This window comes from Suricata suricatta, chromosome 5 (genome assembly GCF_006229205.1).
Source record: "Suricata suricatta isolate VVHF042 chromosome 5, meerkat_22Aug2017_6uvM2_HiC, whole genome shotgun sequence".
Lineage (NCBI taxonomy): Eukaryota > Metazoa > Chordata > Mammalia > Carnivora > Herpestidae > Suricata > Suricata suricatta.
In genome coordinates, this window is record NC_043704.1 from 48,328,395 (window position 1) to 48,348,639 (window position 20,245).

Sequence of the window (20,245 nt, forward strand, 5' to 3'; positions counted from 1 at the left end):
TGCTTTGAGAGAGTGAATATGTGTGTGTGTGCCAGAGTGAGGGAGGGGCAGAGAGACTAGGAGAGAGGGAGAATCCCAAGCAGACTCCTGCTCTTAGCATTGAGCCCCACACAAGGCTCGGACCCACAAACCATGAGATCATGACCTGAGCTGAAATCAAAAGTCAGATGCTTAACTGACTGAGCCACCCAGGTGCCCCTATATAAAATACTTTTTAAAATGCAAGGCACTTTTTCTCTACATTTGAACATGTGTTCACTTACTAATGTGAAATTTTTTCCTGTTTTGAAATTTAAAAAATCCATTTAGTCTTTCTATAGATAGCCTTTTTGTATGTTTGCAAATCTGGAGTAGAATCTGTTGTCTATTATGGTAGAAAAAACTGCCCTAAAAGTTACTTGCTTAAAATATTAATTGGTTATGTCTAAGGGCTTAACTTGGGCTTAAGTGACTTGATTGGGCTCAGCTGTGATTCTTCTATTGGTCTCTCTTAGGGTCTCCTGTGAGGCTGCAGTCAGATGGTGGGTGGAGTTGGACTAATCCGGGGCTCATCTCGTATGCTGGGAGAGATGGGTCTTTCTCCCTCTCCACATAGTCCCAGAGCATTCCTATGCGGGTCCTTCAGCAGGTTAGCTAGACTTTTTACCTGGTGGTTCAGAACTTCCAGAAGCATGAAGGGGAAAGAAAGCTTGTTATGAGTTTTATGGACAGAGTGCCTTTATGGGACATTTCCTCCATAAAAAAAATCAGAAAATGTTTTACAATCATATTGGTATAAAGGTGAATATATTAATATTATATGGTCATATTTGTTCTTTGACCTATAAAAGTTAACTCTTTTCCCTTTTGGTTTTAAGAGGAGTTAAAACTTCACTGTGGGCCATAAAATTATGAGTGACCCTAAGCACTACTTTGGTGAGTAAGCTGGCCCTGGCTTCCAGGCCTTCCGATACATTTCATTAGGTAGATCAAGTCAAGGCTGGCCCTGGGAGGGGACTACACAGTGTATAGATACCAGAAGGTAGGATCCAGTGGGAGTTCTCTCTGCAGAATAGTAGTCACCTTTGATTACAACACAGTTTCAAGAAAGGATGTATCATGGGCGCCTGTGTGGCTTAGTTGTTTAAGCATCTGACTCTTGGTTTTGGCTCAGGTCATGATCTCATGGTTCGAGCCTCACATTGGGCTCCAAGCTGACAGCACGGAGCCTGCTTGGGATTCCCTCTGCCTCTTTCTCCGCCCTCCCCTGCTCTCTTTTTGTCTCTCGATAAATAAAGAAACTTAAAAAAAATATTATTGAACTATGTTCTCTACCTCACCTCTCTGTGGAAATGAGAGGACAGTGCACTCCTCTGACTCAGTTGGGAAGGTAGGTTTTCCAGCTGACCCACTGGGCTATGTGCTGAATTTACATCGAGTAATAATATTTCTTTGTTCACTCACGATTTCACCAGAGGTTTTTTTTTTTTGCAGTTGTTTTGTTTACTTGTTTAATTATATTTACTTGTTTTCAGGAACGTCAGAAAAACCTCAGTAACCTGGGTGATTGTCTGCCTGTGCACATCAATGTTGATTTTTAACCTTCTCTTTGTGTTTGGAATCGAAAACTCCAATAAGAAAATGAACAATAATACTGACACCAACGAGACGGGCTCTGCTAAAAATGAAATACCCGAAACTCCTTTCGTCTCCAATCCCACCTGCACGGTGGTGGCTGCCTTGCTCCACTATTTCCTGTTAGTGACATTTACCTGGACCGGAATCAGTGCTGCCCAGCTCTATTTCCTGCTAATTAGGACCATGAAGCCTCTTCCTCAACATTTCGTTCTGTTCATCTCTATAATTGGATGGGGCAAGTGTTTGCTTTTCTACTTAGTCAGCAATTTAATTTTGTTGAAATAATTTAAACGAATACCTACTGAAGGCCTCAGAGCTCAAGTCCTTTAGGTAGGGGTGATGGAAACCAGCACCCCCAGGGGTGCCTTCTACCTGGTTGTTCACACCCCTGCGAAGACAGATGTGATCAGGCAGCTGTACTAGTCACATCATAAGCTAGCTTCAAGATGTTAATTTCCTTTAACATCTCAAATAGTTTGATTTGAAATTTAGACCACATATAATGAGTTTCCTAGGTACTTTAAAAGAAGTATTTCAAGAAAATCAGAGTGGCTCTAAGAAAAATAATTTAAAAATTTATTGGGTTCCAGAAAAGAATTGTGTTAGTGATATCTAAATTTAAATTTCTTCAAGTGAAAGAGGAATTAGGCCATTTAAGAATGGAAATTGTGGTAAGTGTTACAAAGGAATCAAAAATAGTATCAGGTTAGTATGTACAGCCACCAATAAAAGATAGAGACAAACAGTTACAGAAAAATTATGTCCACCATTGGCCTATATCTACAAGTCATTTAGTACATTTAGAGTAGAAAGAATGACACAGTCTTGAAAAGGATCATACGTGTTCATTTGTGCTAATTCAAATTAATTCATTTATGTTCTTTTATAATTAGCCCCACTTTGGGGTAAATTATTAATTCAGTGCCTCTCTTTTACCAAACAGGAGTCCCAGCTGTAGTGGTGGTTCTGACAATAGGACTTATTTTTTCTCAGAATAAGAGTGATTCACAATGGGAGTTAAACTACCGGCAAGAAGAAATGTGAGTTTGTATTTTTAAAAAGTGTTCACTTATTTGATGTAAGAGTATAACTGTTCAGTGATATTGAATCTAAGTATCAATGTACATATGAATCTTACTTTATGGCTATCATATTATAAGTGAGTATTTCAAATTCTCAAAGAACACATTATATTTTAAATATAGTGACATGAAAGTCTCCTGTGATAAAGTCTTTTGTAAAACAAGTAATTACCTTCTAAATTTATAATCTGAACTTTCATATATTAGATTTGTCTTCTTTTATTAAGCCTGATAATCATAGGACACAATATGTGTTGTCCTTTATCTTAGTTTTTTTTTTAATCTAGAAAATGATAGTAATACCTACTCTGAGGTCATGGTGATGGGTCATGTAAGTGTGAAAATATTTTATAACTTGAAAAGCATATCCATGCTTATGACCAGTTCTGTGTTGCTTAGATTATAATGAATACTTGATGATGATTTATTACACATTACTAATTCTTCCTGTGACTATAGTGTGAATAAGGAACTGTTACTAATGGAAATACCTGACTGTATGATGTTTGCTTTTTATGTGGGTTAGGAGAGAAGAAATCTGAGCTGAACTCTTTACATGTGTCTCTGCTGCCAAACCGCAACTGCTCTTTAATTTATCTCCTCCCTTCTCCTTTTATAATCCAGACATTCTCATCCCCAGATGCACCTAAGCTTCAAAGCAACTTGAAAAAAAATTACCACAGAATTCCAGGAAGCGCACCAGTACACCCAAGGAAAGTCTGTAGTGTCAGGGTGCATGCCTAGTTCCAGGGCTGACCATGCCCAGCTGTAGACTAGGAGGCTATTTGCCTGGCTTGATTTTAGGGGCCAAATACTGCAGGTACTATCTTCTCTGTTTAATTAGGGTTAACTATCTTTTAATTAGTTACAAATGTTTTAATTGCACAATTATAGAACAGGGGGAAGATGCAAATCTCTCACGGGAGAGGTTATTCACTTCATATAGCATCACTGGATTCCTTCCCTAACCCTGGGACAGGGCTAGACAGACTCCTATAAAGGCCTTCAGGGAAAGAAGCCTACTGTTTTAAATATATTCACATAGAGCTATAAATAAAAGAGAGCAGAATCTTTCTCGAGTATGTTGTCAGTGTTAGGGAAGACACTAGGTGACTAATAATAAGAGAAGTTGGGAAGAGAGGATGTTTAGCATCACGGGTCACGTTTCTTCAGGATGTACGTGGAAAGAGAGGGCATTATTATTTGGCTTCTTGAGTTACCGTCTCAGCAATTATACTAGCATATCCCACACTCTTCCCCACTGCTCCCAGCTCCGCCAGTCATACACAGACCCACTAAGCCAGGTCCCTTCATATACTGCTATCTCTCCCAGGACTCGATTAAGGGTGACTGCAGGGCAGGACACACTCCTCTTTAGTGCTCCATACCCTGATTTTCGATACTACCATACTTTTCTGAGGATTGAGGTGACATGGGAAATTATAAATTATAAATAATTAGTACAATAATACAAATAATAAGATAAAATAATTAATTATTTATAATTAATTATAATTATAAATTATAACATGGGAAATTCTTTTCAACTGTATGCTGTGTATGATAGAGCTGTCTTCATGCTATGTTTCATGGCAAAATCACCATGGAATTAGACAGTCCATCTGAGGTCCACTTGTGATGTTCTCCAGCTCTCAAGTCCATAGCCGTTTGTCAGATCACCCTCCACTTTGTGCTCTCCAATCTTAATTCTAGAAATTCCACTCCATGCCTATAAGGGTTAGTCTGACTGTAGGAGCCATCCCTCGCTTAGTCTATTTCTCAAATCTGAGTTACTAAATTCAGAATAACAATAGAAGAGGCTGTTATGAGAATGAATTAAACATGGCCATCTCTCCAGGAAGGACAAAGGAAAGAGGAGTGAGGGGTCCTGTTCTAGTGCACACTTCCTGATGACTGTGGGTATCTAAGCCTATTTCACTTCCAGGTGTTCCCATTGGTATGAGGTGGCTGAGAAATCCTGCATACATTTATAGGGGTGTGTGCATACACACACACACACACACACACACATATTTAGTACAAATAGGAATCCTCAGAAATTGTATTGTTGAAAGCAGAACCAAGTCAAGACTCATTGAGGTAAGGAAACCTTCAGGTTTATACATACACACACCCACACCCACATATGCACACACACATGTATATATATATATATATATATATATATATATATATATATGTCAAATTGTTTCGTAATTAACAAGTCTGCCTTTATCCAATAGAGGTGTATTGTTCATTTTCTTTCTCTATCCTTTCCTCCTCTCTTAAGCTGAGTTTCTCTAGAGTGCCTAGATAAGAAATATGTTCATCTCTTTCATTTACAACTTTTGATAGCCACTTGCAGGGTTCCTGGGTGCCTCAGTCAGTTAAGCATCCAACTTTGGCTCAGGCATGATCTCACAGTTTGTGAATTCGAGCCCCGCATCAGGCTGTATGCTAACAACTTAGAGCCTGGAGCCTGCTTCAAATTCTGTGCCTCCCCAGCTCTCTCTCTCCCTCTACCCCCCTCAAAAATAAATAAATGTTAAAAAATATTTTTTAAAATAAAACTTTTGATAGCCACTTTCTTAGTCACCAAAGGAGCTTCTAGAGATTTGAAAGTATCTCTCAGCAGGATTTCATTAAATTCTCAGCCAAGTGCTCTCCTATTTCTTCTGTGTAAGAGAGAGCAAAATGGAGAATGGCAGGAGGGTTGGCCTCCAGTTACAAACGAAAGGAAAGTCTAAAGTCCTGAAGATAAACATGCTCACTCTTACCATTTTATTTAAGGATAGACAGGGGCGCCTGGGTGGCTTAGTCAGTTAAGCAGCTGACTTCAGCTCAGGTCATGGTCTCGCGGTTCGTGGGTTCGAGCTCTGCATCAGGCTCTGTGCTGACAGCTCAGAGCGTGGAGCCTGCTTCGGATTCTGTGTCTCCCTCTCTCTCTGACCCTCCCCCACTCATGCTCTGTTTCTCTATGTCTCAATAATAAAAAATCATTAAAAAATTAAAAAAATATTTAAGGGTAGACCTATTCTGTTAATGGATGAAAGCACTCCTTTTTATTTTTTAATTCATCACAGAGATTTGAACATCTTCCCAGTTTCCTTCTAGGTCATTTGGATTAGAAATAAGATTTCTAATAATTTAAAATATAACAACATTTCAATGCAAAACAGTTTATAAATCTTTCGACATGTATAATAATGATGTTTTGCCTGCAGCAGAAAGAAAACATACATTAACTGAAAGCCAAATATGTGCCAAGGAGTCTCACATTATTTTGTTAATAATAATGCCCACCAGGGGCGTCTGGGTGGCTCAGTTAGTTAAGCATCTGAATTTGGCTCAGGTCCTGACCTCATAGTTTGGGAGTTCGAGCCTTGAATCAGGCTTTGTGCTGACAGCTAGCTCAGAGCGTGGAGCCTGCTTCGGATTCTGTGTCTCCCTCTCTCTGCCGCTCCCTCACTTGCACTCCGTCTCTCTTTCTTGCTCAAAAATAAGCATTAAAAATTAAAAAAAATTTTTTGTAATGTTTTATTTATTTTTGAGACACAGAGAGACAGAGCATGAGAGGGGGAAGGACAGAGAGAGGGAGACACAGAACCGGAAGCAGGCTCCAGGCTCTGAGCTAGCTGTCAGCACAGAGCCCGACATGGGGCTCGAACCCACGAACGTGAGATCATGACCTGAGCTGCAGTCGGAGGCTTAACCGACTGAGCCAGCCAGGCGCCCCTAAAAATTTTTAAGTGATAATAATGCCCCCCCTGACACTTCCACTTGGGTGTCTCATGGGATGTCTCCTGGTCTTCACTTCCCAACCTGCTCTTCCTATCATCTTCTCCATCTCAGCTAATGGTAATTCCATCCTTCCAGGGACTCAGGCCAAACAATTCGGAATCACTCTTAATTCTCCCACATCTCACTTCCAACCTGTAAATAAATTCTTTGCTTTACTTTTAAATATATAGGGAATCCGACTGCTTCCTAACATCTATCCTCCTGGTCCAAGTCACCAGATTATTGTAATAGATGATTTCCTACTCTCTCGTGTTCTCTTCTATTATCCTTGCATCTAGCTAGAGTAATACTTCCAGTTCTCAAGACAGATCATGTCAGATTTCTCTGTCTCATCAAGAGTGCATGGAATAACTAATAAAGCCATAACAAATTTGCATCTTTTCATTAAAGCCATCTACATACTATGTCTAGCTACACTAGTTTCTTTGCTATTCCTTCAGTTCTCAAATCAGGGCCTTTGCACTTGCTGTTCCTGCTGCCTAGAACACCCTCCCCCTATCTACTCCAGATCTTTGCTGAAATGTCACCTTTTTCCATAAGGCTTTTCCTTTCAACTCTATTTAAATTGAAACCCGCCGCCCCCAAGACACATACATACACATACATGTAGTAATACCTAGACTCATTACCTGCTTTATTTTTCTCCATAGTGCTTGTAACCATCTGACACAGTATATATTTTATTTGTTAGTTTTATATATTTCTCTGCATTAAAATCACTAAAGAAGGAATTTTTACTTTAAAATTTTTTTCCATCATGGTAAGTGTGCTCTTTAATCCCTATCACCTATTGCACCCATCCCCCCGCCCACCCTCCTGTTGTAATCATCACTTTGTTCTCCCTGTAGTTAAGAGTTTGTTTCTTGGTTTATCTCTCTCTCTTTTTCCTTTGCTCATTTGTTTCATTTCTTAAATTCCACATATGAGTGAGATTGTATGATATTTGTTTTTATCTAGCTTATTTTGCTTAGCATTATACTCTCTGTCTCCACCCATGTTGTTGCAAATGGCAAGATTTCATTCTTTTTTATGGCTGAATGATATTCCAACGTGTGTGTGTGTGTGTGTGTGTGTGTGTGTGTGTGTGTGAGAGACATCTTTATCCATTCATCTGTCAGTGGACACTTGGCCTGCTTCCATAGTTTGCTATTGTAAATAATTCTTCAATAGACATAGATGTACATGTGTTTTTTTGAATTAATGGTTTTGTATTTTTTGGGTAAATATTTAGTGGTGCAATTGCTGGAATATAGGGAAGTTCTATTTTTATTTTTTTGAGGAACCTCCATATTGTTTTCCACAGTGGCTGTTCCAGCTTGCGTTCCCACGAACAACGAAGAGGGATGTATGCAGGGAAATGTGTCTATGGCGAATGTTAGAGACATTACTATGCTCTCTTCAAAAGTTGCTATGTTGTAGGCCTCACGTATTGGTCTTTCATCCATTTTGAGTTTGTTTTTGTGCATGGTGAGATACATTGGTCCAGTTTCATTCTTTTGCATTGAACTGTCTGGTTTCCCCAATATCATTTATTAAAGATACTGTCTTTGTCCCATTTTATACTCATTCCTTATTTGTTGAAAATTGATCTACCATATTATTTTGCATTTATTTTTGGGCTTTCTATTCTATTTAATTGATCTATGTGTCTGCTTTTATGCAGTACAATACTGTTTTAAAGTACCACTTTATAATATAATAGGATCTGGAATTGTGATACCTCCGGTTTTGTTTTTCTTTTTCAAGTTTGCTTTGGCTATTTAAGGTCATTTGTAGTTCCATAAAAATTTTAGAATTGTTTTGGTTCTATGAAAAATGCTATTTGTATTTTGATAGGAATTGCATTAAATCTGAAGATTGCTTTGAGTAGTATAGACATTTTAATAATATTTGGTCTTGCAATCTATGAGCATGGAATGTCTTTCCATCTCTTTGTGCCATCTTGAATTTCTTTCATCAGTGTTTTATAGTTTTTAGAATACAGGTCTTTCACTTCATTGGTTTATTCCTATATATTTTCTTATTTTTTGTGCAATTGTAAATGATGCTATTTTCTTAGTTTCACTTTCTGCTACTTTATTATTATTGTATAGGAATGCAACAAATTTCTGAACATTGATTTCATTTCCTGCAACTTGACTGAATTCATTTATCAGTTCTAGTAGTTTTTTTGGTGGAGTTCTTAGAGTTTTCTATATATAGAATCATGTCACACAGGAACAATTTTTGGATTTTTTGTTATGCACTTTTAATATCTGATATCTAGAATAGTGTCTGTCACATAGCATGTGTTCTATAAATACTTATTAAGTAAATGAAGTCATTCTTACAACGATGCCAGGAAATGATTACTATACTTCATATATGAGAGAAAACACTACCAAAACCACCATCACCAGTTGCAACAACAGCAACAAAAAACCCCAAACAAAATCTAGATGCCATAAAGGTTAAATAACTATTAAAATATTTTTCTAAAGTAAGAGACTATGTAAATAATTTATGGTATAACAAAATAATGGAGTAATATGCAGCTATAGAAAATAATGAGGACAATCTTTATAATCTCATCTGCAGTGATCTCCAACAGATGTTGTTAAGTTAGGTATAGAAGTATCATATGTTATTATTTGCTTAAAAATAAGAAAAAATTTTGATGGTGTATGTATAGCCTAAATCTGGAAGAATACGCAAGAAACACTGATTAACACTGGGAGTTAGAAACTAGGTGACTAGGGCTAGTTATAGGAGGGATGGTTATAGGGGCAGTTGTCTCTCTCTGATGATTTGTACCTTTAAATTTTTATTATTTATTTATTTATTTTTAATTTATAATAGTTTATTGTCAAATTGGTTTCCATATAACACCCAGTGCCTCTCCCTGCAAGTGCCCCCCTCCCTGTACCTTTAAAATTTTAAACCATTTTTTGTGCTATATGTTCAAAACTGAAATAAAACAATAACTTGCCTAAAGTTAGACGCCTTGTAAGTGATAGAGTGACATGTAAATTTGGTACTACCTTATTGAAAAGCCATTTTTTTTCCCTACTAGCCTGTACATCAAGAAATACAGAACTAATGCATTTCATTTTTTTCCTAGTCGTTGAATTCTTGGAAGTCATTTCAAATTATAGTAGAATTCAAAGGGATATTGGCTTTTAGCAATTGTTTCAGTAAAATGAATGTCAGTAATGTTAATAACATAGAGAACAGGATGTATAGCTTTTGTAGTCTACTAAAATAATTTTTTTCTCTCCATAGCTGTTGGCTGGCAACTTCAGTAAACAATAATATTGTAACTAGTCCATTTTTGTGGGCATTTGTTTTACCTGTAACTCTTATCCTCATCCACAATGTTGTTGTATTTATTATCATCATAGTCAAAGTGATATGGAAGAAAAATCACAATCTGACAAGGTAAGATTACCAATTACTGGGAAACTTCAGGCATGACTCATTTGATGTATAATATAGCACTGTAATATATCCACAGTCCCCAAAGAATTTTCAGACTCTGGTATAATGGCAAGGATATGTCATTTCCAAGGCAGATTTTCTTTTAAACTTTGTCTCAGAAAGTAGATTTTCCCTTCATCTTCAATGCATTACATAACATGCTTTTGTGCTATATGAGCCCAACTAAAAACTAAACCCAAAGACTTCAAAAAAATTTTTTTTCTCCCCCAATATCTATTCAAGAAATCAGATTTGAATAATTAAAGAAGTTGGAAGGTTGTGAGGAGATGCTGGTAACGATATAGTTGCAGGCTATATTTTACATGTATTTCTTGAATCTGATAATGGCTTTAAGTTTTTAAAATTTTATAAAACTGTGTTTATCCCCAGTACATTCATTATAAGCACATCTGTGAGCTTTGTTGGTCACCAAATGGATCCATTTGGTATGAACAGATAAGTGAAAACTGTCATTAGTGGGAATATCATTTTAAATATGTGCTTTATTGATCAAGAGTAAGTATCATCTTTCCTATCTGAATGATAGTCCATACTGAGAGGAAATGTGGGGAGAAAAGACTATCACTGATAATCCTTTCAACCCTTACTTTACTAGTAATGCAGAAAAATCTTGGTAAAATCTTTTTAGTCTCATTGCATATTAGTTATATTTCTTTTGTATAAAATAGTATCATTTTGGCCACAGACAGCAACAAATTTGTATTTCTAATTTTAGGGGGTAGATCATGGTTCTTAAGTTGGCTTAGTTACAGTGAAAATCAGGTCACAATTTAATTGTTTAATGAATTATCTTTCACGTATCAGTTAGCTTTTGCTGCATAACAAACTACCCCAAACTTAGTGTCCTGGAGTGACAAGTATTTATTATTTGCCATAAATTTGAGTGTTGATCAGGTAGTTGTTCTGGCTTTGGATGGCTTGAATACAGATAGATGATCTAAGATGACTTAGTTTTGTGCCTGATGGTGTTTGGTTGGTTGGTTTTGAGTGGGAGCTGCCCTGTTGAGAAAGCTAAGCTCTGCTCCATGTGGTCTCTCATCATCAATTAGGCCAGTCTAGGCTTCTTAGCCTGACTAAGCCTGACTTAGTGAAGTCAGAATTCCAAAGAGCAATTTAGAAAAGGCCAGCTCTACTGAGCAAGATGCATTCAAGCTTCTGCTTGTGGAACAATCGCTAACATCCCAGTAGTAAGTCATATGACTGAGCCCAGATTCCTACACTTCTACATTTTAAGACCCTGTCATACCCATGTCAACCTGCATCATAGGGAAGTCCCAGATGCCCAGGAAAGGAATTGCTCACTGGCCGATCCACAAAATAATTAGCAAAATAAAATTCCTTTCGTAATAAAATAAAACATTGATTTTGTGTGTGTGTGTGTGTGAAATCTGACTGCAGTAGTTTTAAGGGACTGTTTATGCCTGAGCTTTTAAGCAGGCATCACTTTTTTTACAAATAAAGCTTGGTAAATCACATTTATCCAGACATAGGCCTAACATGGTTTTTCCACTTAATTCATAATATTGTTAAATAGTGTGTGTGGACAACTGAATACGGTTAGTAACCATGATATTAATGAGTAAAATTATATTAGTAAGTAAAAATTTCCTATTTTCTTTCTTGCTTTCTCTTACCTAGCACAAAAAAAGTTTCAACCCTAAAGAAGATTCTTAGTATGTTATCAATTGCAGTTGTTTTTGGAATTACCTGGATTCTGGCATACTGTATGCTAATTAATAATGAGTACGTCATGATTATCTTCAGCTACCTATTCTGCATTTTCAACACTACTCAGGTACGGTGTGGGTTAGTCTGAAAGTAGCAGTGGTGGAGATGATATCACCCTGGACTAACCTGAAGTTTTCTTCTTTTGAAACCCTTGAAGGTCATTGTTTGGTTACATTTTAGGAGACTCCATTTTTAGTACATTTTGAAGGAAGAGGAAAGAAATCTCCTTATGACCTACCTACTATGTCCTTTCCTGGAGTGGAGTTCATAGAATATAATTATAGTAGGGTTGGACCACATTATTCCCTCTTCTCTTAGCAGAAGAGATTTTGTCCAGCAACTGGCATGGCAAACACCTCCTGATTCCTGGTTTCCCATGCAATAGGTTCAGGGCAACCTCTCACCATGGTTGAAATGGACAATGTTACAATTATTACTGTAGCTTAGACCCTGTGGGGTTGGCTGAATTTTTTTCTTTCTGTCTTTTTTTACAATTTTATAAGATTATGTGTCTTACCTTAAAAAAAACTTTTATTGTGGAATATTGGGAATAATTACAGATATAATTGTATTTATTTATTTATTTATTTATTTATTTAAATATAATTTATTGTCAAGTTAGCTAACATACAGTGCATTCAGTGTGCTCTTGGTTTTTGGGGTAGATTCCCAGGGTTCATCGCTTACATACAACACTCAGTGCTCATCCCAACAAGTGCCCTCCTCAATGCCCATCACCCATTTCCCCCTCTCTCCCATCCCCCTTAAACCCTCAGATTATTCTCTGTATTTAAGAGTTTCTTATGGTTTGCCTCCTTCCCTCTCTATTTGTATTTTTTCCCCTTCCCTTTCCCCATGGTCTTCTGTTAAGTTTCTCAAGATCCACATATGAGTGAAAACATATGATGTCTTTCTTTACTGACTTATTTTACTCAGCATAATAACTTCCAATTCCATCTATGTTGCTTCAAATGGCATGATTTCATTCTTTCTCATTGCCAAGTAGTATTCATTGTATATATAAATATATGTGTGTGTGTGTGTGTGTGTGTGTGTGTGTGTGTGTGTATGGTATATATAAATGTATATATGTGTGTCTCCATTCATCTGTTGATGGACATTTAGGCTCTTTCCATAATTTGGCTATTGTTGAAAGGGCTGCTATAAACATTGGGGTACATGTGCCTTTATGCATCAGCACTTCTGTATCCTTTGGATAAATTCTTAGTAGTGCTATTGCTAGAACATAGGGTAGTTCTATTTTTAATTTTTTGAGGAACCTCCACACTGTTTTCCAGAGTGGCTGCACCAGTTTGCATTCCCACCAACAGTGCAAGAGGGTTCCCTTTTCTCCATATCTTCGCCTGCATCGATGGTTTCCTGAGCTGTTAATTTTAGCCACTCTGACTGGTGTGAGGTGGTATCTCAGTGTGCCTTTGATTTGTATTTTCCTGATGATGAGTGATGTTGTGCATCTTTTTATGTGTCTATTGGCAATCTGGATGTTTTCTTTGGAAAAGTGTCTATTCATGTCTTCTGCCCATTTCTTCACTGGATTATTTGTTTTTCTGATGTTGAGTTTGGTAAATTCTTTATAGATTTTGGATACTAACTCTTTATCCAATATGTCATTTGCAAATATCTTTTCAAATTCCATTGGTTGCCTTTTAGTTTTAGTGATTGTTTCCTTTGCAATGCAGAAGCTTTTTATCTTGATGAGGTCCCATGTTGTGTGTGCACGGGCGCACAGGAGCGAGGACATGAGGATAAGGGAATGAGAAAAAGAAGAGAGAGAGTCACAGGCCGGAATAGGAGGAGCAACATGAGTGGCACCCATATTGCCGCTTTATTCCTCACAAGCAAGTGGTTTTATACAGACAGCCACAGGTGTAAACAATCCCGGAAGATTGCCAAAGCCTGAAGCACAATCAACATTCCAACTCAAGAAGCATGAAGGTCATTTGTACAATTAACATTTTAATTCAAGTAATCTAATCCTAGAGAAACTAGAGGCAGCTGCAAGGGTTCTAAGGGCACAAGAACTTTTGCTCAATCGCACTCTCCCTACTGGCTCCTTGCTGCTGCTTCCTACAGTCCCAATAGTTCATTTTTATAATTGTATATAAGTAAAGTGTATAACATGAAGATTTGATATACATACATGTTATTGAATAATAACCAAGATCAAAATAATTAAACCGTCTAGCACATCCTATAGTTGTTGAGGATTTTGGCATCTATGTTCATTAAGGATATTGGCCTGTAATTTTCTTTCCTGCAGTGTCCTTGTCTGGCTTAGTACCAGGGTAATGCTGACCTCACTAAATGAGTTTGGAGGTATTCCGTCCTCTTGAGTTTTTTGGAAGAGTTTGAGAGAAATTAATACTAATTATTTTTTTAAATGTTTGGTGGAATTCATCTGTGAGATAATCAGATCCTGGGCTTTTTTTATTAGGAGGCTTTTGAGTTTTTATTCAATATTCTTGCTTTTTATTGGTCTGTTTAGTTTTTCTGTTATTTAATTATTCAGTCTTGGTAAGTTGTGTATGAATTTTTTATTTGATTTTTTAAAAATTTATTGATAATGGTTTTATTGCCATGAGTTGCTATATCTTGATAAAACATTTACCCTTGAAAAGAATGTGCATTGTATAGTTGGGTGTAGTCTTCTAAAAATGTCAGTAGGGCCAAAATGATTTTTAATATTGTACAGATTTTTCTATCCTTACCAATATTTTTTCTGATTTTTTTCAATTGCTGAAAGAGGATCATTAAAATCTCTTACTGTGATTGTGAATTTGTCTGCTTTCCCTTTAATTCTGTCAATTTTTGCTTCACATATTTTGAAGTTATGCTATTAGATGTATATACATTTATGATTGTGATTTCTGAGGGAATTGACTGTTTGTCCTTTGGAGATGTCCATCTATAACTCTGAAAGTACTATTTGTCATTACGTCTCCTTTATCTGATATCTAGCCTTCTTGTATATATTGGTTGAATGGGGTATATATTTTTTAACTTATTCACTTTCAACCTATCTGTGCTTTTACATTAAAAGTATGTATCTTGTAGATAGCAAATAGGCACTTCTTACCATTTCATTCATCCTGACAACCTCTGTCTTTTAAGTAGTGTTTAGTCCATCTAGAGCTGATGTAATTATTAATATGGGTGAATTTATATGTACCATTTTGCTATTTGTTATCTGTTGCCATTTTAAGTGTTTTATTCTTCTGTTTGTCTTCATTTTTGAAGGATGCTATCACTGAATATGGAATTATGGGTTGACAGAATTTTTTCCCTTTTAGTATTATGAAGAAGTCATTTCACAAACCTGCTCTAGTTTCTAATGAAACACTCTCAGCATTTCATATTTTTCTCCCTACTTTATGTAATGCTGTATTTTCCTCTGGTTGCTTTCATAATTTTCTCTCTATCTTTGATTTTCAATATTTTCACTGATACTCCCAGATATTATTTTATTTGCATTAATTCTGCTTGATAAAATTTCTGGAATCTGTTTATTTGGATCTTTTGCCAAAATTGAGGAATTTTTGACCTTATTTTTCCAAATACTTTTTCTATCCTGTTTTTTTACTTTTCTCCTTTTTGGGACTTTAATCATATACATGTTAGACCATCTGATATTGTTACACAAGTTCCTGAGCTGTTTATTCTTCTCATTCTTTATTCTTGTGGTTCATCAGATATGGTTATCTTAGTGATCCATCTTCAAGAACATTGATTTTATCTTGAATAATTTCCAGTCTGCTATTAACTCTATTTAGTGAGTTTTATTTCAGATATTGTATTTTTTCATTTCAGAAGTTTTATCTTATAATTTTTAATAGATTTTATTTTGATATATTTCCTAATTTTTGGCTCATTATTGAGTACATTTTCTATTACATCATTATGCGTATCATCATAACACCTTAAAATCTTTGTCTGCTAACTCTAATGTCTGGATCATTTTAGTCCATCTGCATTGATTGTCTTTTTGTTTACTATGAGCCCTGTTTTCCTGTTACTTAACATGTGTAGTAATTTTGATTGTTTCCTAGACATTATAAATAACACACTGTAGCAACTCTACATTCTGTTTTATTCTTACCTAGAATAGAATTATCATATGATTAACTTAACTGGATTAAAACTGAAAACTATCTCTCATAGGGTGGACAAGAGTTGAAATCTCTGCGTAGTCTTTTTTAGCCTTAGACAGACTTCTTAGTGTTTATTTATTTACAGTTTAGAGGTAATTACAGATTTGGGCAGAATTTATAAACAGAATCTGGAGCTCCACCTCTTTGTTTCCTCCTGGATATTCTGAATATTTTTTCTTATTTTTCAGATGTTGTAGTTGCCCTAAACCCTGTCCTCCAATTTTTCAACCTAATAAGATTGCCTATTTTAACCCCTGGTTTAGTTACCCTGTGTGGGGCTGATTAGAGTATGCTTTCTGGCTAAAAGATATTAAAAATAAAACACAACAGGAATTCTACCCAGTTACAGTTCCTTTTTTCTTTAAAAAAATTTTTTTTATGTTTTTATTTATTATTAAGACTGAGAGAGACAGAGCATGAGTGGGGGAGGGCAGAGAGACAGGGAGAATCTGAAGCAGGGTCCAGGCTCGGAGCTGTCAGCACAGAGCCCGATAAGGGGCTTGAACCCACGAACTGTGAGATCATGACCTGAGCCAAAGTCAGATGCTTAACTGACTGAGCTACCCAGGCACCCCTACAGTTCCTTTTTTTCTTAAATGTAGATTCTCCTTCCAGTTTCACACTGTTTTTAGTTGTCCTTCAGTGTCTTCAAATACGTTTTAAAAAACATTTTGTTCAGAGTTGGTAGTTGTTATCTTTAAGAGGGTTGATTTAATAAGAGAAGAACCTTATGAAGTTGTTTTTGTGACATAATTATACATAAGATTGAAGGCACTTTTATTCCTTGAGTCTTATCTCAAGGATATATTTAATTATAAGTCTTAAAAAATTCCATTTATATTGTATATTAAAATCAGAGATGAAGATTGGTTTTTTTTTCTTTTTTGTAAACTATTCTATTAGTATTTTGGGAGCATCTGCTAAAAGAAGGATTATGGTGATCTTTTGATTTTTATAATGATAAAAGTAGTGACATAAATAAACAAAAAATGTTAGATTAAAAATGAAGATAATTCTGTTTGACCTTAGAGGATTTTTGTTTGTGTGTATGCATGGAGAAATGTCAAACTCTAAGATAAAACAAGTACGCATTATTGAAAGACCTATCTTTAATTTTTTTAGTGTTTATTTATTTATTTTAAGAGGGAGTGGGGAGAGCAAGCAGAGGAGGGACAGAGAGAGGGAGACAATGAATCCCAAGCAGGCTGTGCACTGTCAGTGCAGAGCCTGATGCAGGGCTCGAACTCATGAAGCAAGAGACCATGACCTGAGCTGAAATCAAGAGTTGGATGCTTAACCAAATGGGCCACCCAGGCATCCCTGAAAGACTTATCTTGTAATCAGAATTTCTCTCTGTGTGTCTTAACTGTATGCCTTCTCTAGTAGTGAATAATGGCTTTTGCTCTGATAAGAAATACTACAAGGGCATTTCCCTCTGTATATGAAATTCTGCCATTTGTCTTTATACAATTTAATGCTCTACTATCAGGTTCCTAGAAATTTGTGGATGTTGTATATTTCTGGTGGATTATATCTTTCATCAGTGTAACAGGGCACTCTCAGTCCCATTTTCTCTTGGGATATGATTTTCTATATATTAATATAGCAACTTCTCTTTTGTTTTTATTTGATCTTATCTACTTATACTAGTAGTTTTTTAATCTTTAAGCTTTCTATGTCATTTTGTTTTTGACTTACCTCATTTTAGATTCCATATATTTAGGGATACCTGGGTGACTCAACTTGGGTAAGTGTCTGACTAAATTCAGGTCATGATCTCACAGTTTGTGAGTTTGTCGGGCTCTGTACAGACAGCTTAGAGCCTGGAGCCTGCTTTGGATTCTGTGTCTCCTCTTCTCTCTGTCCTTCCTGTTTGCATGCACTCTCTCTTTCACTAAAAAATGAATAAAGATTAAAAGTTTTATAGATCCCATATATTTATGTGTTTTTAAAAATAATTTTCTCATTGCTTTCATTTTATTAAAAAGTTAATTTTTTAGCTATTTAGCTAAATATTAGCCATCAAAACTAATATGACATTCTCTTTTCTTTTTTGACATCTATCCATTTCTTCCTAAGCTTTATATATATTGTGCTACCTAAATTATGTACTCTTTTACTTAGTATTCTCTAATTATTAGAACATTTTAATTCTATTAATTATTATCTTTGTGTATTAAATATTACAATTTTGTAAGAGATAATTTTTGGTTTCCAGAGTAAAACAATATATATTGATTTCTTCCTTTTTAAGGTAATAACATTAATACAGTGTAGCTGCTCCCTGTCTCCTGGTTTTATTTGTACAATTCAAAATTTACTCTGTAATTATTATTGTTAAATTATAGCATCTACATCATTTTCTTTCAAGAGCTATTTATAATGCTTGGATTATATTTGATAATTATCTCAACTTCATTTTCTTTTCTTTAAAAATATTTTTTATTGAGGTATAGTTGACATACTCAACTACATTTTTTATTCTTAAATAGTTTCAATGCCTTTTGCTAGTCCTTTTATATTGGAATATGCTGTTATTTTAACTTTTAAATATTAATTAATATCTCATTAATAGCTTTATATTTTTGAGTAATTGTTTAATGGGTAGTTAGTAAATATTAATGAGGACTTTCCTACCTGATACTTTTTCTTTAGGTACCATGACACATGAACAACAAGTTAGCTTGGCATTTAATTCTTGGCAGTAATATTTTTTAAATTGAAATTTTATAGACTAACTAAAATTTTAAGTTGTGCAAAAAGGTTAAAATTCTTCTTTTTTTTGGTTCTTCCCATTCTTATGAAATTCTTAAAATTACAAAAATTTTTGGACTCCTAGGAAGTTACAAAAATAGTACAGAGAATCCCTATGTACCCTTCATCCAGCTATTCCAATGATAACAATTATGTAACTATAATACATCAAACCCAGGAAATTGACATTAGTATAATCCACATAGATTATTTGCTTATAGGTTTTAAACTCCTGAAGTGATGACTTTAATTCTAGCTTTACTAATTAAACTGTTAATTAAATAAAAATATATAGTGGATCAAATGAAATAGAATTATTATAGTTTCATAAGTTCATTTGTCCTCTTTCTTCTTGTACTCAGAAATGAACTTTTTATGTATATATGTTTCATTTCCTTAACTAGATTTTCAGTTGTCTCATGCAAGAAGCATGCTTGTGTGTATCTTTCATAGTAGATAACATTTTGCTTAATATCAGTATAGGCTATACTTGTCTAATATTTTGTGAAGAAACTTCAGTGTTTGATGATTGTCTTGTCACTGACAATAGTAACCACTGTGTGAAGCTGCTATCATGTTGGTTGTTTCTGGCCCTGGTCAAATATCACGGAGGAGACAAGTCTTTGATACAAAATGGAAACTATTGGAAGAGCATTAGATAAATTTGCCTAGACCACAAATGATGAAAAGTCTGTAGAGTGCCATGTGGGATCCGCTTGGCTGTTTAAATTGCTACCACCATGTTTCATGTTTGTAAGCACTTCACCCTCTATTCCTGGTAGCCATCTCCAGTGCTTTTTGAGAATTAGTGCCTCAAACACACAGCAAATGTGTGGCTGCTACTAAATTTAAATGGATATAAAGCAGTTTTTCACTATTGTCAACACCCAGTGGAAATTCCCTAAGGGAAATAAAAAGGATAAACATAGTCTGGATTATCAATAAGATAAACTTAGTCTCATGGGCTTATTGCCTAGAGTGATGAGGAATTTAGAAAAGTACCAGAAAGAAGGTATAGTCAAGGATATTCTCTTCTCCATGATACAAGTGGCACTTCACAAAATAGAGGCTCATTATGAAATGTTAATACTGTCTAGTAAAATTGAGGGTGGCCAAATGGCAAGAGAACTGGGCTAAAAGGAGAGTGAGTCTACCTTCCAGCTTTACCATTAATGGTTCATATGATTTTAGGAATGTCATACAACCTCTCTGAGTGAGATACGTAAAATGGAGGAGGGTGCTAAAATTGATACTGTGTTTTTCAAAGTGGGTCTGAATATTGCTTAGGTCAGAATTTACATAGTATGTTAAAATGCTTATTTCTAGTCTTCATCCCTTACATGGTCCATCAGAATCTACAGGGTAAGGACTAGAAATCTTCACTTTAAATGAGGGTTTGATTTTTATGTACACCAAAGTGAGTAGTTTACATGTAAGGCTCCTTCTAGATTGAGTGATGTAATTCTAATGGACATTTACTGTGTGCTGTAGATATTACTTAAGAACACAATTTGATCTATTTGCTAGTGAGAATTAGTTTGATCCATGCATTTTGTCTTTTTCAATAACACATTTGGGATTTTAGAGAGTATAGAAATATTGGGATTCTACTCAGTT

At 35.5% G+C, this 20,245-nt stretch overlaps 1 protein-coding gene across 1 annotated transcript in view; it reads left to right on the forward strand.

The window, feature by feature from the left end:
* Positions 1-20,245, forward strand: part of ADGRG7 (adhesion G protein-coupled receptor G7) — a 59,382-nt gene that overhangs the window by 36,584 nt on the left and 2,553 nt on the right. Inside the window, exons 12-15 of the mRNA XM_029938696.1 lie at positions 1,515-1,852; positions 2,561-2,657; positions 9,762-9,917; positions 11,616-11,772. Coding sequence (XP_029794556.1) covers positions 1,515-1,852; positions 2,561-2,657; positions 9,762-9,917; positions 11,616-11,772 — 748 coding nt within the window. The remainder of the gene's footprint in view (positions 1-1,514; positions 1,853-2,560; positions 2,658-9,761; positions 9,918-11,615; positions 11,773-20,245) is intronic.